The sequence below is a fragment of the Tuber melanosporum genome, assembly GCF_000151645.1.
Source record: "Tuber melanosporum whole genome shotgun sequence assembly, scaffold_78, strain Mel28".
Taxonomy (NCBI): Eukaryota; Fungi; Ascomycota; class Pezizomycetes; order Pezizales; family Tuberaceae; genus Tuber; species Tuber melanosporum.
In genome coordinates, this window is record NW_003299126.1 from 440,739 (window position 1) to 462,983 (window position 22,245).

Here is a 22,245-nt window from a genome sequence, read left to right on the forward strand (position 1 = left end):
TAAATTCCTTTAGAATAGAGAATCATAGTCTTCTTTCCTTTTTATTTCATGCTATGTAAATAAATTTCATTTCACATAAAGTTAATATGTTTAATTGCATACTGACAATTATTAACATATATTAAGAGATATCATATATTTATCCTAATCATAAAATATCACTCTCTTATCTACTTTTTACGCTCATACCTATACTCTTTTTTCAATTATTGTTGCATTAACTATTGTTACTACAGGTTTATAATATCTGTCATATATAGGAAAAGTAGGTAGATTTTAATAATTTTAACAATAACTCTTAACTTTACTCTTAAAAATATTTGAAATCTCTTATGTAAATACATTCAAATATAGTCTTTCAGATTATATAATAAAAACTTTTAAGTTATATTAGAAAAATAATCATTACCAATTCATTTTTCCTCTAATTTTAAAATTCAATATATTTCAAGAAGCTTAGAGGTTACTCTATTTGGTCTGGAGTCCTCCAAATCACTCAGCTCATTTTATAATTGTTGGAAATCTTCAGCTTTTTCCTAGAAATATACCCATATATTAAACTACTTTTCAAGAATTCTTCTCTTATTACTTTCTTGGTATTATAGAAGATTTATGTGAAATTCTAATAACTTGAATTTTTAATAATACTTATATCAGACTTATTTGACTTAGAAATTTTAGGATAAATATTATTATTATATAAAAAATATCACAATATAATTATTTTTTGACATGTACACTATAAAGTTTAATTTATTCTTATTACAATTTTAATAATACAGATCTTTATTAATATTAAATATTAAGTTAAGTTAACTTTATTAACATATAAGTTTTATTTGTAGAATTTTATTTACAATATACATCTTAATTATAATTGTTATTAAAACTATTCTTATAATTTTATTAATACTATAACTATTTAATAATAATTAAATTAAATACTTAAAATAGATATTAGTTGGTACTAGTTTCACTTCTAGTATGAAAGTCTGTAAGATTTAAAATCTATAATACTTTAAATATATCAAACTAAATCTCTATTACAATTATCTGCTTAAGTATACATATATATTTATTTAAAATGTTTAATAAAGTTTGTACTCAAAACCCCTATATCCTAATGATAATACTTTATTATAATGTTGTATATAAAGATACTATAGGTTAATACTTAATTATATTATAGATTAGGCTATTTACTAGTTGGCCAGCCATAGAAATATAAATCGTATAACTAAATCTAGTGTTTTTACTTTCTAATTCTAGTAATTTCTGTAGAATATTAATTTGTAAATATATATATATTTTTATTTAAAGAAGATTATTTGGGTACAACAGAGAGATAGAAAGTATATGATATAAAAATATTGATATTAATTAGAAATATCTTAATTACTCTTGATAGTATAGTTAATCAGATTGGTTGTAAAATAGTAGGAATATTTTATTAACCTTCTCTGTATATTTATTTATTGATTTTTCTGACAGAAAATATTATCTATTTAACTATTACAGCTAAAAATATTCTTTAAGTCTTCTATTATATCTTAAAGTAATAATTACTGTTTTCCTTTATTTTACTCTCTAAGTTTTCTAATACTGTCACGAATATGGCTTAGCAGGGAAAAAGGTTTTCACGTGACACATGGTTATGAGTCACAGGTATGTTATTGTTTTGCGCATATAACTCATTCGGGTTATATGATTTGTTATGTGTGGGATTTGTGATGCTTTCGCACATGGCTCAAATATGAGTCATGGGACATGTGCCTGATGAGTATGCCTTGCGAGTGTGCCTTGTGGGTAAGCCTTGCGCATATGATTTATGTTGCATACATGACCTCATTATGAGGTCATGGGTTTCGCGCATATGACTCAGTCGAGTCATATGACTTGTTTATTGTGTTATGATTGGTTTATGAGTTTTGCACATGACCTCGCTATAAGGTCATGGGTTTTGAGCATGTGATCACTTTGGTCACATGACTAGTTTGTTATGATTTGGTTTTGTGCATGTGACCACTTTAGGTCACATGATTAAAGGCGGGAAGAACACTATATAAGAAGGCCGATGCGGCCGAGGAAGATAGGTTCTTCACGCTTTGTTCTAAGTACTTTTCCTCGTCCTTGCTGTCGCTTCGCCCCGAGCGTTTCTTTCGCCATCATGATGGGCCTTGATGCCTTTGATTCTGGGGGAGATATCTGAGTTCGCTCAGTAGTTCCTGGGGTCTTTGGTGTTGAGGTCGGTTAGGTATTGCGTGGCGGACAACTTGTTTGCGTCTCGTTTCGTTGGACTGGTTATCTCACGATACCAGCACTTCGAGCACTCATCACGGTCGCATACGAGCCCCTTTCGGTAAAATGTCTACGGCTTCCTGTCTATCGTCTACTCGCAGGTTTCGCGTTCGATTGGGGGGATTGAACATTGTGTTTGGGGGGATCACCCGTGTCGTTCTTTGGGCCAGCTCATGTCTTTTGTTGGGTTTTAACGGAGTCCTTAGTTCACACGATACAAAACGCCCTTGGGTTAGACTGATGACCTTCCCAAGTATCAACTCGTCGTACCGGCCGCATCGTTTCCTCAAGGGAGGGGGCCTCGCCGGCCCCTCCCTGCCTCATTACTTTATGTTTCTACGGTCGGAATCCTACGATGTTGTTTATCACCGTTCCCTTGGAAGTTTTATCCTTGCGGCATATACGGTGGTTCAGTCAGGTGTCACCTCCTAGCTACGGTGGGGATGGCTTTGACCCTGAAAAACCTTACCCCCTGGAGTGGTTTTTCTTTGCTGCCTGGAGTGGTGTAGGACGATTAGCTGCCAAGCACTCGCGTTGTCTGTGCGTCTGGGTGGTTCAGTTGTAGTCTGTGGTTGGCGGCTTCACCCATTGCAAGTGGGGCCTACCTTCCGTTTCTCTGCTTCTGTTCATTCGCCCTTCCCCAGCTTGTCGCATCAGTTGGGGATGCCTCTTGCCCATTGTTCGGTCCGTACCTATTGCCGGACCTGTGGGGCTGGCTTTGGCTGGCTCTGCTTACTCTTCCCGACTCGGCTGGATTTCGGTTCGGCTGGGTTGGATGGTGTGGCTGGTGCCTGTGCCTTCAGGTATTGGTGCTGCCTCCTTTGTGGCTCCCGGCTGTGGCTGGTGGGCCCCCCTCGGCTATATGGTGCTGGGGGTTGGGGCTCTGTTTGTGTGGCCAAGATCAATGGCTGCCTGGCGGGGCTGGGTATAGAGCTGTCCTGTGGGCCATCGGATGGTTGTTCTGTCTGAGGGGCTGGGGGGGCTGGATGGGCTCTGTGGCGTCTGGTGTGTGGAGCTTGGGGGGGGCTGATTGGGGGGGGAGAGGCACCTGCGAGCACCGGTCGGACATGCGTCAGGTTGGGCGATGTCTAATTAAGTGTTTCCGGACCGGTTTGAGCTGCTGGGCGAAGCTGCTGAGTGCTGTAAAGCTCCCCGGCGGACCGCTGGACTGATGGCCACCTGTGCGGATAGTGGATTGCGACCACCTGGTTGGACTTGTTTGGGTTCTGGGTGCTGGGTGTTGTGGAAGTTTGTTTGGTTTCTTTGGTTTGGCAATGGGCATGGCTGGCAGGGGCAAGGCACCACGGGTGGGAGATAGGCCCTACTGACTATTTCGGTCTGTCACCACCTCTATGTATTTCTTTTGTTTATGTGTTTTATGTTGGGGGACAGGCAGCGGGTACAGGTCCTCCTCACCATTACGCTCCTCAGAGGTACTTGGCAAAGTGGGTTCATAGGGTCGACGGCCTGGCATGCAGATGCGAGAGGTGGACATGCTGGTCGCCTCCTCTCTGCCATTGTGTCGCCTGTAGTTTATATTTGGTTTGGTTTCTTGTTGGTTTTCTATTGTGGTGGAGGTGGTGCGGGACGGTATTTAGACCGGGTGGTAGTGGTTTTGAATTTTGTTGGACGAGGAACCTGATTGGGTTGGTCTCTTGCTCGGCTTCGGCTACGCTTGGTGCTGGTTGGCTTCATACCAGAGGGGCTACGGACTCGGACCGGGGAGGGCGCTGGGTTGTTTGATGGTCTTGTAATTAGTTTCCGTGTGGGCATGACGCGGGGATGGCAGGTGCGGGACCGTAGACTTAGTTAGCCTAGGATTAGTGGTATACCGGTTAGCGGTATCCCTGTGCCGGCGGGGGCTCGTCATATGCCAGTGTTGGCGGTACGAGTTTAAATAAAATTAGATTGAATTCTAAGTACTTTTCCTACTTATTACTTTAAAGAATATAAAAACACCTTTATGATCTTTATTCTTATTACAATGTTATCGTTACGCCAAGGAAAGCTCTTCACGAAGAAGAGTTAGAGAAAGCTTATGATAGGATTTCCCGATAGAAGACAGAGGTCTTGTACTATTTGTAACATAGGCAGAGGCCTAGTGCTATTGTAAGACGAAGAAAGGAGAAGAAAGAGAAGAGAAGTATCGTTCCCGTCGCCAAAAACTAATCATCCAAGGAGGAATCGTTACATTTCCTCTTGATACATAAGGGGTTACTTAGCTTCTTGTTATTAATTTTAGAGAGAATTTGTTCTCATTAACAGTTCCTGTATAGTGTGAAGTAACTATTATAATATCTTATTCTTTATATAAAACTTGTAAAAAATCTTACAGAAATGTTTAAAATGGTATTTGAATATATAATGAAACTCCATAGAGTACAATTACACTTAGTCAAACATATGCCCATACTGGTATCAAGAGACTACTGCGGAAGGAATAGTGTTAGATATAACCGGTACGGGTACTTGTTTAAGGGTTTTGTTTTATGTTTTGTTTTAAGTATTGCTTTGATATTTGATTTGTGTTAAGTATTGTTTGATACTTAGTTTTATTTATATTTTGTTTTAAGTATCGTTTTGATACTTAAGTAGTTTTACCAAAGTGAAACACTTGATACCTTTGACTAGTTTCATTCATGCTAGACATGAAAAGGTTTTGTGTATTGAAAAACTCCCTAATTCCATGATGGATAAGGCAGACTTAGACAGACAGTATTTCAATATACATGATTGAACGGTTACTCTTTTGTTTTCTCAGTACACCTTAGAAGTCTTCTTTCGTTCTCAGCTTTTGTCTCCTCTCATATAGAGCAGGCCATGTGTCAAACTACCATACCTTATCATGAAGTGTGATTAGCGTCTTACAAATACATTATAGTACACCAGAGTCTACCAAATAGAAGTACTGTTGGTTGGGTACCTCAGTGGGACATGCTAGGCTATACTAAGAAGTACATAGACACTAGTAAGAAGTGGTAGTTACCCTACTAGGTAGGGTAACCCAAGTAGTCAATTTGGGAGTTACTTTGAATTGCACGATGGTGAGTCCAGGTAGAGTTATCCTACCTTCAGATCAGAGTTAATCTGCCTTGGGCCATAGGTTACCCTGCTGTGGAGCCCAGTTACCCTACCTTGAAAGTAACTTTTTCTGTAGGGCTTGGAGGGAAGTTACTAGATTGTTTGTCACATGAAACTACATATGACATTAGAATTTCAGGTTGGGCGAATCACTCCGGCACAACCAGTTGAGCTTCAAACAAGCTGTAACTTAGAGATAAAGTGGCTAACACCACTCTCCGGCCCTGTTATAAGTGCCAAGCATCATGGGCTATAGCTTGGAGAGTTGCTGTAAGTCCAGAAAAGGTCTACAAGTAGAGATACTCCTGTAACACCGTATATGCTCACACTGTCCTGTCAACCGGAAGCTGTTTGCAGGATATATGAGGGGGAAGAGGAGAACCTGGAGAATAGTCTCCAGATAGTTTTATATAAAATGGACTGGAACTGGTGGAGTAATACTACTTTGAAGTTAGAAGTACTATGGGAAATTACCAAAGTCCAGTAGACGAGGTAACCAAAATCCATTGCCCCAAAAGTAGAATAGTATTGGAGAATCCTTAAGAACTCTAAGATACTAGTCTAAGATTACGATAAGACCTAATTCTAGGAGGATTGACTGTGGGTAGCACCAATTAGTAGTCAACCTCCAAAGGGATCTATCAGGAGAGCAACATTGCCATCACCCAGAATGTAAAGAAATAAAGTAGAACTGGATAGATATTCAGGAGCTGTTGATGCTTGTGGAAAACTAAGTATATATGGGTAGAGAGTTCTATAATTGGTATTGTATTCATTCAGGCATATCTACTTGCTACTAATATCTCTGCATTATGAAGATTTTTTACTCCTGCAGTTGTATAGTAGTGTCACGAATGTGGCTTGGCATAAAAGAGGATTTCATGTGATACATGGTTATGAGTCACAGGTATGTTATTGTTTCACACATATGACTCATTCGGGTCACATGATTTGTTATGTGTGGGATTTGTGATGCTTTCACACATGGCTCTAATATGAGTCATGGGACATACGCCTGGCGAGTATGCCTTGCGAGGGTGCCTTGCGGGTAAGCCTTGTGCATATGATTTATGTTTTGCACATGACCTCGTTATGAGGTCATGGGTTTCGTGCACATGACTCAGTCGAGTCATATGACTTGTTTATTGCGTTATGAGTAGTTTATGAGTTTTTGTACATGACCTCGCTATGAGGTCATGGGTTTTGAGCATGTAATCACTTTGGTCACATGACTAGTTTGTTATGATTTGGTTTCGCACATGTGACCACTTTAGGTCACATAACTACGGGCGGGAAGAATACTATATAAGGAGGGCGATGCGGCTGAGGAAGATAGGTTCTTCACGCTTTGTTCTAAGTACTTTTCCTACTTATTACTTTAACGAATATAAAATACCTTTACAATCTTTATCTTTATTGCAACGTTATTGCTATGCTGAGGAGGACTCTTCATGAAGAAGAGTTAGAGAAAGCTTACGATAGGCGTTTCCGAAAGAAGACAAAGGTCTTGTACTATCAGTAATGTAGGCAGAGGCCTAGCGTTATCATAAGACGAAGGAAGAAGAAGTAAGAGAAGAGAAGTATCATTCCCTGTCACTAAGAACTAACCATCCGAGGAGGGATCGTTACAAGTAGATGCAGTAGCTAAAGCAGTTCTGTTGGGTAGATGTTAGCCAACTATAGACTAGTCTAGTTCACTATTGAAGATTTTTGGTCTAAGCCGTAGAGGTTGGCTAGACAGTGTAAGGGAGTTGAGTGCTCATGAATACAAAGTAGTAATAGGAAGCAACTGACAGTATATGAAATCCACTAAAGTATATGTGAGTTCTCCTCTACTCTGGCAAACAACTTTCTCTTGAGATCAGAACTCAATTGAATAAAGCAGTAGCTTAATGATATTAAATTTTACCATTTTATTTCTTCCAACTCTACTGTTAAGGTATTAAAATCTTATTATATTTATTCCCAGAAGGATTCAATTCAGTATGATCACAACCACAGGATCCATCTTCCCAGAGGGAGCTCCAATTATAAAATAATTTATAATTTATAGCAAGTATCCTTTACTTATCTAGTACTATTGTAATTTTTAATTAAACTGTTAGATAGTAAACTAAAAACCCTACAAGCTAGTTTTTTTTAATTCTATTTATTCCTTCTGGATTTTTTAAAATTCTATGCTTGATTTAAAATACATCAGAATAGTATAGAGGAAGACTATAATTATTTTATCTCTCAATCTAGTTAATGAATACATTTTCCTCCTCATTACTAAGACCCAGTCCAGTTATACTGGGCCTATTTTGGACCATTCCAGTGTGATGTGGATGGACCTGCAGAAATTGTTGCCAATTGGAAACTACTATTTACTAGTAGCAAATACATGAAAAAATTTCACCTAAGGGCCTCATGAAACTTTTTTTTACTAGTAGCTTTAATTCTTCTCAAATTCAAACTTTCAACACTTCACCAACAACCTGCCAGAATTCAGACATTACTTTTACCTACTACAACTTTCACTACTCCTAGCTCCTACTCCCAGTTCTAACAATAAAAAATACAGGAAACTACAAGTTAATAGATTAAACACTAAATACACTATAATAATAGCTACTTATAATAAAATAAAACATTTTCTTACCATGACATAATATTTCTGCTATCCGGAAACTGCTTCTATATATTTGAATTTGATACTCCATGACATGTAGTCCATAAAAACAAAACAAGCTTCTCTTTAATAGTATTATATAGAAAAGAAAATTAACTACACTCAATTATCCCGTCCTAAAGATCCAAGAAAGTGGTTATTGAAATATTTATACACTCTATCAAATGGTAACATGGATGTGCTCCTAGGATTACTTTGATAAATCAGCAACCAATAATACTGAAAGTATATACATACTCTCTAGGCTGAAAGAAGTTAACATAAATTACTATGCTGCTTGAAATTTGCATTAATTAATAGATGATTATGGTATAAATGCTATTATAATTGGCTTGAATACTAATTATTGACTTGTTTAAAATTGGAATTCAAACAAAAGATATCTTGTAGATAATATTATCCTCTACAAAACACATTCTGCATAATAGTAATTATTGATTTAATAATAATATTATTAGCACAACAACCGTTTACATGTGATGTTTCTACAAAGAAGCTGTTATTTTAGGGCAATATCTGAAATAGAAGGTCAATACCATTTACTATTGCTGAACTGCCATTCAGTTCATCTATTTAGAAATAGAAGAAAGATGATCATTTGTATATAAAAATGAAATAGGCTCAGTGCAACTGAACAGGCCTAAATAACTGCTATTCTAATTATAAGTAAGTAGGCTATATGATATATCCATTATAGTAGTTCTTAAAACTTGTATTTGAAATATCATATATTTAACTTGTCCAGTAAGTAGTAAGTCCAGAAGTTGACTTGAGTACTTTACAGTACTCAGTAATTTACTTCTTCTCCTGATTGGCTTTTTTAAGAAATATTATAAATGGTATTTGGAGGTTTTATTATTAAAATATAAGTAAATATATTTGACAGTATCTTACTTGAAATTTGTAGAGAAAAGTAGAACTTGTAAGTTGAATAATTTGCCATATATAGTTGAGATTTAAATCCAATAAAAAGAAAAACCTTTTTTAGAGTCTCTCTATAGTACTTATACTAATAATAATATAATTGGTTTAATACATAATATTATGTAACTATTTTTGAAATTATCTTATACTTGTACAAGTTTTAATTGATTTAATAAAAATATTAAAACTTAAGATTTTTTAAATATTATTTGATATATAGAATACTAGTTTATTGTACCTACTGTATAAATAAAATAAGTGTAAATAGTAAAAGTATTATTGTCTTATTTTCTTCTAATTTTATAATTAATACAAATACTATCTGATTCATAACTAGGTATTAACTTATAATATACTGAAATATATTAAATCCTAGATATACTAGTAAGATAAGCAAATATATATCAAATTTCTAATTTTTTCTAACTTTTAAAGTTTTTACTTTTATTATTCAAAGCTTTAGAATATTCAAAGATAGCAGAGTACTTCTATGTGAAAAGTACAAATACCTAATATTAACTTTGAGGTCTAACATGTTTGATTATTTTTAATATAATAATAAAATACAATATTTCTAGTAATACAATTAATATACCAAATATGCTCTGTGGGAATAAGTTAGATAAAAGAGAAATATTTAATCTCAGAGTAAGAATATATCTTACAAGTCAATTCCATTAGTTTTCTGATAAGAAATATATATTTTGTAAATTTATTATATTTAATATAATGTTATGTATATAATAATCACTATCACAGAACACTCAAAATTTACTTAAAGTAATTCTTTTTAATAAAGAAGAATAAATTTGATTTTATAGTATAAAAATGAAAAGTTAAAACTGGATAGAAAATTTTCTTAGTATCATAAGTAGAAAGTAATAGGCATCAAATTTGATAAAATGTAAAAAAGAAAAGTACATTCTGAAAAATAAAGCAGAATAACAGAAGAAATTTATTCCAATTTTATAAAAAAGTAGAAAAATAAAGTAGAAAAAAATTATAAACAAAAATAAAATGAAGCAAAGATAAAAAAAAAAAAAAAGTAGAAAAATTAACATGCTGCAAAGATTATCCTCCACCTAAACATATTAGCATAAGTACTTTAATAATCAATTAGAGATATTAAAAACCTGTTGATTTTCCTGGTATAATATTGTCAAGTAATTGGGAAAGTTGAATTAGAGTTTCAGGCTTCATATCAAAGATCAAGATCTCATAATCTGAAACATTTTTGATAATCAGAGCCAAAGAAAGTGGAAGAGAATCAAGAAACAGCTCTGCCTTAATGTGTAAGGAATTGAGAAATTGGTGAAGCTGGGTAGAGATTTTAAAAGAATTGTCAAATTGGTATTCCAGTAGTGCAGAGTTGCATTGTTGTTGTAGTGAAATCCAACAGGTATGAAAGCAAATAAGATGACTAATAAAAGCAGTAGTGGTAGTCATTTTAAGCTCAAGGGTCAGGAGGTAATGAAATTCAGTATAAAAAAAAACTGAACTAGAACTGTTCAATCTGTTATATAATATAAACCAGATTGCAGATGGAGTCTTGTCTGATAACTGATTGATAGGAAGAAAAGGACTGATTGTAGCTGTAAGGAAGTAACAAGCATAGTTGTATCGACTATTGTAGCTTGCAATATCCTTATTGTTGGTAATCCTTCCAGTGGTATCCTTAGCTCTTACTGGTTCTGTTTCCCTTTCAAGTATAATATTCCAGCAGTTGAATAGTCGCAAGATGTATTCAGCTGTAATTTTCCAATGCAAATAGTTGACTGAGCCATTGAGTTTTGGTAGGTGAGAGAGATCATAGAGAGGTAGAAACTGTAAGTTGAATAAAGAATCTGATGTTTGAGAAGGTATAGAGAAACTAGTATTTGGAAAAGTAAGATTAAAATCATTATCAGATAAAGGATTTATTATAGGATTTAACCTCAGAGTTTTGAGCTGCATTGTAGGTAGAAGTTAAGGTATGTAGAATAGCTGGAGTGGATAAGGAGACTATTTAGTGGTAAGCTATATTTGAAAATAATAATTTAGTGTAAAATAAACTAATTATTTGAAATACTATTACTATAAAAACTTTAAATATTTACCTAGTACTAAGTAATAAATAATATAGTACCAATAATTTTAAGTACCAATAGGTTCTAAATAACACTATATATTAGCCTTAAATTTTATAATTGAAGAATTAAGCCTTAAATAACTTACTGGGTAGGAATATAACTAGTATTTAAACCAGTACAAGAGGTGTATGATAGAAGATCTTTGATAGTTGAGTAGTGTAGCAGAGGAGACTCCTATTTCATACTTGTTAATTTTAATTGTTAAATAAATAAAAATTCAACAAGATATGTCAATAACTTGAAATACAGTCAAGCATAACAGTATTATAATACTTAACTTATAGAAAAACCACAAGTCACTTAGAAAAATATCATACTCACAAAAATTATCTGAGCAATGACTTGGCCCAGCACTATTCATGGAGTGGTACCGGTTATGATTTTTTTGTAGAATCTTACTCTTAAACAATTGTCAACTGTGAGGTGAAACACGGGGTTTTAGTAGCAAAACAAATTTATCAAATCTCACCTTTCCTAGTCGGGAAGGTAGACAATTATGGCGCACCTTGGCCTCGGCGCTGATTATTAAGCAATCGAGGGACCAATCACGGCAGACGGAGGCAGTGCTCTGGGTGCCGTAGAGACGATATCGCTCCTACTCTGGGAGTGGTGAACGAGGGACAGTGGCCTCTTTATATAGAAATCTCTGTCCCAAGTATGACTCACCCCCCCCGAAAAGAAAGGAAAAAGATACTTGTATGCAACGACACCCCGCACTGGATTCTAGAATTTTATAACCCATCATATTGGTAGGCGTTCTGTCGATGAGCCATATGGTGGGTTGGTTGTGCGAATTAATGTGCGCGTTCCAACAGTCCTTCATGCTAGGTTTGTCGAGTGATAGATTTGGAGACGGTTTCCGGTCGCCTCTCTTTCCGCGAGCATTATTATATACGAGCGAGCATTCACGCTCCAGTACGGTACTGCGCAGTACCACGAGTCCTCGAATACAAGAGAAATGCGCAAGGTCGTTGGAATTCCCCTTCTGGGATACTGTAGGGGAGGAGATATTACCGGGAACTTAGCCCTCAGCTGAGGGGAAAAATAAAAATAAAAAATAAGTTACACAGTGCCTTGCAATACTACGAGGGGCGATTGCGACGTCATATATCATAGCACATCTCTCCTATACAGGTATTCAGGTACTCACGGTATGCAAGCCGCTGCTTCCTTTCACTCGGGAAAATATCAAAGTGCGTAGAGCAAGATTGGGTAAAACAAAACAATGAATTGTACCGGTTATGGTGGTTCAAACCGTCCTCCTATCAGCAACCCCCGCAACTCCTTCCGCCATCTCACATCTTCCGGCAAACCAACTTCCCGCCAACCCACACCGCCCTGATATTCCTATCATCGCCCGAGTATAGCCACTTGGCGACTTTCTCCTCCCAATTCTCCCACCCAAAAATGTCCACTTTGCCGCCGATTTTGGCCCCTTTCCCTCCGTGATGGATTCCATTTGGTGCCCCATTGACGTCCCCCTCCCCGCACAGATTGAAGGGGACCCCATTAAGGCCGACGAGGATAGCATCCCAAACCATGCCCACCTCCAGACCTCCCACCTTTCCTTTCAATCCTAATACCTCCGCACCACCCCTCGTCGCAAGCCACAGCGCCTCCTCTACCGAAATCTTGCTCCTCTCACCCTTCCCACCCTCCGCCACACTCCGCGAAGCAAAACACGCCATCCTCGCCGCCTCAAGAACATTCACGTCGTGCCCGCCGGAAACATCCGTTCCAAGGCCTACTTTAACACCCTTGTCGAGCAAGCGCCTAACCCACATATTCCCACTCCCCAGCGCCATGTTACTCGTCGGACAGTGCGAAACCCCACTCCCTTTACTCTTGATGAGCTCGACCTCTTCTTCAGTCAAGTGAACGCCGTGCGCGAGCACAGTCCTGGGGGTGAGTAAGTTATACGTATCGTAGACCTCGGCGTAACTACTGCACTCCGGGAATAACCCTTTTACGAGTGCCACCTCGCGCTTGTTCTCCGAGATGTGGGTCTGGCAGAGGAGGCCATCCTTCTCACCGTCCGCGAGTAAGCGGCCGAGGCCTCGGAGTGCATCGCGCGAACAACTCGGTGCGAAGCGTGGTGTGATGATGCCGCGCACTCTGCCACTCTTGTCTGCTTCTTTGCAGTACGCTACGCACACCTTTGTATCATGGACCGCAGCCTTGGGGCTCTCGTCGCGGTACGATTCCGGTTGTAGGTCTGAATCCATCGCACAGCGTCCTACGAAGCCCCGCTGACCGAGGTTAATGAGCACGTCCGTCAGGATATTCGTCGACCGCGCGCTCTGCGTTGCGTAGTACGCTGCCGTGGTGGTCCCATTCTGCAATGAGCGGTTCACGCATTGTGTATACACACGTTTCGCTCTCACCGGATCGGTTAGGCTGGATTCGAGCGGGTATGTGTACTTGTTTAGCCATTCCAGGAGTGTCGTCTTGCCGAATAAGCCCAGGTTTGGGTACTGGCTTGCGTGTATGTGTGTGTCTATCAAGCCCGGGAAGAGGAAGTGGTTCTCTGGAATTTCCCAAATTGTGAGTGGTTCGGTGATGTCGTAGCCGAGCATTCTTAGGAGCTGTGATGGAGGGAGGAGGCTGTCTGACTCGCTATAGTCCTCTCCCACTCGATGGATTGATCGGATTATTCCGTCGGAGACGTGGATTGTGCCATGTTTGACGATTTCGAGGTTGGTTTGGGAGCGACTCTGGATGAAGGTCCCGAGGTAGTATGTTGACGCCATCGTGAGAGGTGGTGGTGGGGGAGAAGACAAGAGTGGTGAAGGCAAGGGGGAGGAAGGGGGAGTATAAGTACTCGAGTAGTTGGAAGGTGGGGGCCGGAGGCTCTCATATGACAGATGGAGTAATTTTTTCCTACTGCACTCAAGTGATAAGAGCTCGGGGTTGGTCGCCTATCTCGAAATTTATCGTGTTGAAGCTTACAAGTAGAAGTAAGTACTCCCAGCGGGCAAGCAAACCCGGGCATCTGCGGCGGATGCAACCAAAAACAGCTAAAACAAGCCCTCCCAGCAACTGAGACACTACAAACCCGTCTACGCATAGCATACCCAGCAAGGAATACCTGAGAATCCGCGCACGAATTTGGTATGGGCGCTCAGACCTGCATCATCAGAAAACCTGCTACGAGAAACAAAATTTAATCCCTGTTATCAGGCACTATTATCATAACTTGCTGGATACTTGCATTACCCTGTTCCTTTGACGCCGGTACAGTACAGTACCTGTATCTCAGCTTTGCAAAACCTCTTGCAGGTACTCTTACTCGCGCCCCTCAGTTAAGATCTGGTTTCTCTCATCTGCAGCAGTCGTAGCGTGTGTGGGCCAAAGAAATAGTTGTATCAGTAGTAGTACAAGTATGGTACCAATATAACATTGCGTTAAACGTACCGTATCGTGAGAAATTTCATCAACGCAGTCAATTCACGATGCCTAACGGCAGAAGCCTTCTCTATATCAACTAAAGCAGCTACTGTTGTTGCCCTACTCGAGTACAGTAGATGTATGCAGAAGTAATAGGTAAGTATGGTAGGAGCTTCTATCTTGATCGTATTAGTGTATACTATATGGTCAACCCCTGTTGCGTGCATCTATGCTCGAGTAGACAATTCCCTTGGTAGTCGTGCACTATACGAGTACTTCTTCGGTGGAGAAGAGCTGGCCCACACCGACTGCTCGAAATACAGCAAGGAGGAGGTAAATCTTAGCTGAGACGCACGAGTACGGTACTCGTACAGTACAGTACCGGTATCCTCACCAGGAGTAGCAGGTAACCCGGTTGTCTACCGTTAATGCATCCTTCGCTCCTGGGAATTCTTCGTCAGCCGACGGAAGCCGGCAGCATGCGCGACGGAGCCTCCCGATAAAGTACGGTATTCTCAGCTACACCAATTGTGCTGTGATAGCAAAATGGGGATTGAATACCGGTACTTGTGCTCTAAGGGAGCCCGTAGCAGCGGTACCAGTACCTTACCGGGAAAACATTGCTCGACTTCGACCCCCCCCCGCCGAAGGATTTCCAACCGCCACTCCGAAAATGAATAAAAAAAAGTATTTGCAGATGCGGACTTCTCTACAGATGCTACGAGTAGTTGAACAGTCGAAGGAACTAGTCGGGTAGCAAAAAGGGGAGAACAAGTAGCCAGTATGAAAAAATGGTAGAAAAACATTTCAGTATGGTGGAGGGCACTGCCTTTTCTTGGTAAAGAGAGCGTAGAAATATCCTCAAGTTTTCATGGGGTTTGTAGTACCGTACTGCTATCATAATATGTCAATTTTTGTATGGCATCATGGGGCAAGAGGAATTTCTGGGATATGTTAATTCCTGTTAATAATTTCCCCGGCAAAGTCGGTATTATCATATATAGATATTTGTCAAGGAATTCGCTTTTAATAATACCCCCCGGACAAATTAAACATGCTCGAGCACAGTGATACTACCGAAGAGCCTGGGTGAGTGTCCGCCTGCTCTGGCGACGGACGGATGCCCCTAACAATAGAATCAAATGGCTAAAATTTAAAGCTAGGAGCCCTACAAAATACACGAAGAGAACTATAAAGTGCACCCGGAGGAAGCAATCATAGTTAGATACTCGCCCTTCTCGGCGCCATGGTCCTCCTGAACCCTCTCTTCCCATCGGCCACTCCCGGAGCTACGGGTGGAAGCACACCTTTACCTTTCATCTCCTCGAGGAATTTCTTCCCGTATTCGTATCCAACGTTATAAATCTCGTTGAATTTAGCAAAGTCTAGAGTGCCGTAGGGGTCGATCGGAGGGCGCATGTAGATGCATCCAGGTATCAGCTTTGCTCGCTCCAACGCATCCACACTCGAGACGTACGCCAATCTTGCCTGGATCTCGGCAAGTGTAGGAGGGTTAGGGTGCGGGCTGAAGGGGTTCCACCTGAAATTTGCAGTTTAGCTCCCGTCCTGCAAGGCAGCGTGTATGTGACACAAACCTGTTCCAAAAGGCCCAAAAGCCCGATAGCGAATCGCCAAATTCCTGCGGGGTGTTATCGTCGATGCTCCCGACGTCCACTGCGAAGATTACGTCCGCGCCCAGGCTCTTCATGTGTGCCACGGTGAGATTGTCAACGTATCCTCCGTCTAGCAACATCTCTCCCTCATCACAGAGCGGAGGCAGTAACCCAGCAAGGCTCATGCTCGCACGGATATATCGCCAGGCATAACCACTTGTATGGATTTCCATGCGGGACTTGCTTATGCTGGTCGTGTTACAGTAGAACTCCAACCAAAAGTCTTCAATCTGGGAGTTTCCAAAAGTCTTGAAGATTCCCCGGTTGAATTCGTGCCCAGTAGTGTAGGAGACAGATGGGTAGGTTAGGTCCAGAACGAAACGCCACAAGGATGCCATACGTCCGGCGAATTTCTTAGCCCGGCCGAGGACGGGAACAATATCTGCGTCTCGGGAGTAAAGCGCTCCGACGAATGCACCGATGGAAGTTCCGCCAACAATATCAATTGGTATTCCGGCTTCTTCTAATGCTCGGATCACACCCACTTGGGAAATACCTCTAGCCCCACCACCCCCGAGTACTAGACCTATAGATTTCCCGCAAAGCCTCCTTGCAAGGCGGTGGAAATCGCTCTTGACCGGAGTTCCTGCTGAGTATATTGGCGCACTTCTCACCCGTTTCGAGGTGTATTTTGTTATCTCGGCTTGCAGGATTTGTACTCGTTGCTTCAGGGCCGATCCAAACCTTCTCATTTGTGTGTTGACGGGCTCCGGCGTTGTCCGGAAGGACATTTGTATGTGATGATGGCCGCCGTTTACCCACATCCTGTTCTTAAGCCACTGTCTGGTCAATCCCGACGGGCAGTACCGTTCCGAATGCAATAGTACCAACTCTTTCCTCGCCGTGGTTTTCATCCCAACCAAGAATCTTTCGTATTCACCAATCGCAGGACTTCCTTCAGCCAGACCAACGAGTAAGATAGAATCCGCCTGACTGATACAAGTTTGTGTCCATGGAGCGTTGACACTCGTATCAGCAACGTAGATGACCATTCCGTACTTCTCCTCTAAATCCGCGAGATAGCCTTGAAGTTTCAACTTGCCCATTCTACTAAATGCATGTCTTCCGAGATGGTTTAATATTGCGGCTTGGTTGAGCACAGTGACCCCATTAGGCGTGCTGATCTGTTGAAGAGCGGTGGAAAGTCTATGTGCAAACTCGGACACGGGAACGCCGGAAGTGACTGGCAAAACACAAACAGTGCGGAGGTTCATCGTTGAGGAGATTTTCCTGGCCGGCGCATTTCTACTCCGGTCTGCCCCTCTACGCTGTTCCGAGAGGGGGTCGTCTATCAAGGCCCGCATCCTGGAGGCAATGATCTTGGATATCTGGATGGTGATCCCAGGGTGCTCTAGGGCGAGGCTATTGAAGAGCGACTTTGGAAATCTAGCCACTTCCGTATCTCGGATAGCATGAAGTGTAGCGGGACGAGTTGTTTCAGTCATGACCTCTAGTTCGCCCACACTCTCTCCTTGGCCAAACTCCCCGACCACCCTCATACCGCCCTTCTCATCCTCCTGCACGGCCCTCAACCGCCCATTGAGCACAATGTATATAGCGTCACTAAAACACAATTAGTAACAGTCCGAAGAGATTCAGGGTCAAAATATACCTCTCGTCCTCCTGATGATATATAACCTGCCCGGCATTAACCTGCAACCACTCAAGCGCAAAATCGATATGCAAAATCAATCTCGGCAGTAGACTCGTCAAGCGTTTAGCCATAGTCAGGAGCACAACGGGGTGCCTCTCCACAATCCTTTCCAACGCAGCCCTAGGCAGGAAGCCAACATAAACATCCGTCTTGGCAGTAACATCAATAAAGCTTCTATAGCTGCTAACGCTTCCGATATATCCCGCGATACCTCCGGGCTTGACCATGAAAAGGCTCTTTCTACCTATCTTTCCCTTTGGACTTCCTGACCTAGAAGCAAACGAGTTCTTCCTCTCGTTCGTTGGCGGTAGGTGCTCTGCATGGTCACCACTAAGTGATCCAAGGTTCATCGAGTTCCCACCTAGCACATTACTGTTCTCAGTCTTTTCATCGACTGGGATACTGGCGTCCAGGAATCCATCAATAACGTAATAAAGTCCAGGATTTCTCTCTCCTTGCTCAACCAATACGGATCCTTTAGGGAAAAATACAATCTCAACTTCGCCCTTCAATTCAGCATGGACACCGCTGATGCCGACATTCACGAATCCGCCGGTACTTGCACCGGACCCACTGGTGCTAGCGGCGGATTCAGTCTCTCCATCGCCTTCGATAGGGTCGATATATCCAAAGGCGTTGGAGAAAACGGCTTTCTGCCTCTTGGCATCATAGCTAACAAGTCGAGGGCTCTGCTCTCCACTCTCAGTGCCAGAACGCACATTCACCGCTGATCCGGTTAACCCAATGGCCTTGAACATGCACTCTAATACAGCTTCTCTGAACGCCGAGTCTTCGTTTTCTGAAGGCCCGTCGGCCTTGAACTTTTGAGCTGCTCGTTGTGCAAATGGATTAAACGCTTTCTCGGTCATGGGCATGGGCGTGTCTAACCCCATACTTGAGGCCGACATAGTCCACCCTTGAGAGAATGGCGCAAGTTGGCCAGTTGGGTGATTTTGTTCAAATTGGCCCTTAAACTTTCCTCTATTATCTCTGAACGGTGAGGGGGCTGTATCCAATGCAGGGGATGGCTGACCCCTGGCAGCAGCAAGACGAGCATGAATGACCGCCTCCTTGCGAAGGGAGCTACTAGACCTCCTCCGCTTCCCCGAACTCACATCGGGGTTATGTAGGACTATCCCCTTCATCGAATCCTCAGGTTCCGCCCTCTCTTGCTCTTTCTCAAACTTCTCCTTTAGTCTTTCAAGGGGCTCCCCGCGGAGATGATTCGGCAGTTCATACATAGTGTATCTATTCATGAACTTCTCAGTCCTCAGAACCTCAGCCGTAAGGCCGAGATACCTGTAACCAGTCAAAAATGTGACCCTCTGAAACCTCGTGAGAATAACCTGAACGATGTGTGCCGTCGCTTTAGGGTAAATCCTAGTCAACCTTCGAAATGCGCTAGCGGGGATAACCGCAATTGTGGTGTCAACGGTCGCTCTAGCGACAATATCTGGGTGTACGGACTTGGATTTTTTTATTCGAGGTCTCTGGGGACGCGGGGGTTGTTGATCATGCGGCGTCACTGGCCGCGAACTACTTCGGGTAAAGTCGCCACTCAAGGATAGCGGAGGCACGGGAGGCAAATGAAATCGTCCACTATCTGCGCTCCTTCCGGGCGGCAATCCTGCGGGGTTCCTTTCGGCCTCAAAGTGGGCCAAGTCCCCGGCAGCGTGAAGATTCACCATACTACTACTAGTACTCACAGGACCACTCTCGTCTTCGTCTTCGTGCCGTAGCTTAACATCTTCGGTAAAGAGACTGAGAATGGTAAACAAGCTACTCATCGGGGCGCCATTCTTTACTTCGGTGAGTAACTGATATCCTTGCCCATCTTCGATCCTCTCCTCCTCTTCGTCATGAAATGCACCACCGTAACCGGGCCCTGAAGCCGCTGCAGCCATGTTTCCAACATCGCGACTGGCTTTAACGAACACCTGAACTAAACCATCAACCACTATGCAGAACCCTTTTTCTTCCTCGAGTAGTAGAGTTTCCCCTAAATCGCGGTGTTAGCCCAGCACAGATGATAAAGCGTTGACGAGTGGCGCATAATACCGGCAATCAGCTTTCTCGTCTGCATACTCCGGGTGAGCTCGTGGAATACCGGTCGCTCCAAGTACCCAAACACCTTAATAGCACTGAGGAACTCGTCCAAGTAGCTCGAGAACCCTGGCTTAGAGTCCCCCTCTTGCGAATCAGGAAATAGGTCGATCTGAGGCTCCTTTCGCTGGGGCTCGTGTGGTAGCCGGTTGTAATTATAGAGCAACCTGTACCTGACAGCCCACGATACTATCGACCCGAAGATCAAGAATATAATGAGCCTTTACCGCATCCCACGTATTAGCAAAAACCCCCGGGAAAAAAGTCAGGGATCGGGTGAACGGACAGAGTAGTGAAATTCATGGTAAATGTCAAACTGGTGCTGAACAAAGTAAATAGCCATGTGGGTAGGGTATAAGTCGAGAAGGATATCACCCAGAAGAATATCCGCTGAAGTAGGTAAACGATAGAGTAGGCCAAAGAGGCCGATAGCCAGAATATCGACTGGGTGTCCTGCGAAGATATGGTGGGGAGGGCCCCGGATGGTTCAGAGGAAACGGGAGAGACGGCGGACTCGAACACGGCAGAGTTGAACGACGGGGATGCCATGACAACTAGCTGTAGGGAGGAGATTCAAAATCCCCCTAGTATGACGGAGAAGAACAGTTGGTTTGATTTTATTTGGTTCCGCCGCCGGCGTTAGACTTTGGATGGAGGAAGTCGAAGTGAGGTTGAGGGTAAATGTGGGAGACAAGAGGATTCATGGTGATAGGAAGAGGCTCTGCTCCAAGAGAGGCTTGAGACGCGAATAACATGGGCATCTGACACGTACAGTACAGTACAGTACCGGTACTCGAGTATCATACAGTTCGTACAGCACACCCACCACATCTCATTCTTTTCTATTCGTATCGTCCCGCACCGGTATTCCAACCAGCCGTCCCTGCGACGTCTCACTCTTCCTATGGAGAGATAGCGGGTATGGTACCGTACCAACATTATCGTGGAGTCAAATCTCTATTCCTTCCGCAGGTGACTGAAAACCCTTCCAACCGAACCCCAAAGAGCCCTAGCCCAAGATCCCGGATCACTGTTGATCTTGGCCCAAACACCCAACTTTATCGTGCATGACGTCATATGAATTCGGCAAAACAACTTCTGCTTCAGCCTCACATTCTGCAGAAAAATCCGACAAAGTTTTTCCCCTCTTCAGAATTTGCAAAAAGGGAAGGCCTGTCCTCATTTTTTCCCCTCCTCCTCTGCTACCATACAGGCATCAGAGGGGGTGAATACGATAAGAACCCCGATGCAAGAATTCGAAAAAACAAAACGCAGCCCCAAACAAAAGGAGAAGCAAGTTAAGAAATTGAATAAAAAAACCCCACCCCTCTCATCAGTTTTTCCATATTCCGGTGGGTATCAATCATATCATCGTATCTATTCAAGGTCTACTCTGGTATTGATTCGATGACAGGCTTCGTTTTATCTGTAGGGTAGAGAAGTTAGTCCATGCCGTTTCTGGGTATGAAGGATTGCGGGGGAGGGGTGTAAATCTGGGGAAGAAAGGAAAAAAGAGAGTAAAAAGAGTATCACGATAGCAAAGAGGGTACTAACGCAGACGAAAGGGAACTCGTTTCAGATGGAGCATTAGCGGTGCATACATACAGAACGCCACGAAATCTTTGAACGGTCTGAACTTGTCTTTTGGTTCTGGGTAGCACCAAGCGGCGTCCTTGATTGTGACTCCTGAAAGTTTGGGGAGGGGGTGTTAGAAATGCTCCCAACGTTCGTGCCGGAAAATAGGGACACTATTTGTAACAGATAGCCCTAGGGATAAGAGGGAAATGAAACAAAGAGTCTTAATTACCATCAACTTTGACATTGTAAAACGCTGCGGTTCCCTTCCGCGGACAATAACTTGAAGTATCCGACTTTTCGAGAAACTCCGAGTTCACGGAGCTATGATATTCAGGTTAGCAACCACCCCGCAGCGGATAAGCGCTCTGCTGTCTTGGAAACGTACTGTGGTGGGAACTATCGGGGAATATTTTACCAGAATCAGCAACTGAACAAAGTGACGTGCAAAAAAAAAAGAAGAAAGAAAGAAAGATTGCCGGTAAGTTAGTAGTGGGGTAGACTACCGGGTTTCCGGAGCGAAGAGGTGGAATAAATTAGGTGCCCTTGTAACACTCACATAAATGTTTCCCTCGACTGTCTCGTAAAGGTCCGAGCTTGCGATGACAGTTCCATTAACCTTTGCAGTAGCTGTTGGCGCCATGTTGACTGGGTCGTTTAGTTAGACTATGGTTGGTTGGCCTATGAAAGAGGAATTGAAAGTGATTTCTCCGAGGCGAAGAGAGCGGGCGCGGAGAGAAAAGCTAAGGA

General features: G+C 42.1%; 2 protein-coding genes; both read right to left on the minus strand.

Moving 5' to 3' along the window:
* Window positions 1–12,116: 12,116 nt before the first annotated feature.
* Window positions 12,117–13,853, minus strand: GSTUM_00010984001 (uncharacterized protein; the record flags this gene model as incomplete). XM_002841632.2 has 1 exon in its annotated part: window positions 12,117–13,853. One exon carries the CDS (start codon window positions 13,851–13,853, stop codon window positions 12,399–12,401), a length of 1,455 nt encoding a protein of 484 aa, XP_002841678.1. The 3' UTR covers window positions 12,117–12,398.
* A 1,784-nt stretch (window positions 13,854–15,637) lies between these two features.
* Window positions 15,638–20,469, minus strand: GSTUM_00010985001 (uncharacterized protein; the record flags this gene model as incomplete). XM_002841633.2 has 8 exons in its annotated part: window positions 15,638–16,030; window positions 16,086–16,769; window positions 16,848–17,726; window positions 17,776–18,061; window positions 18,191–19,642; window positions 19,697–19,816; window positions 19,876–20,141; window positions 20,207–20,469. 8 exons carry the CDS (start codon window positions 20,467–20,469, stop codon window positions 15,712–15,714), a joined length of 4,269 nt encoding a protein of 1,422 aa, XP_002841679.1. The 3' UTR covers window positions 15,638–15,711.
* Window positions 20,470–22,245: the final 1,776 nt, after the last annotated feature.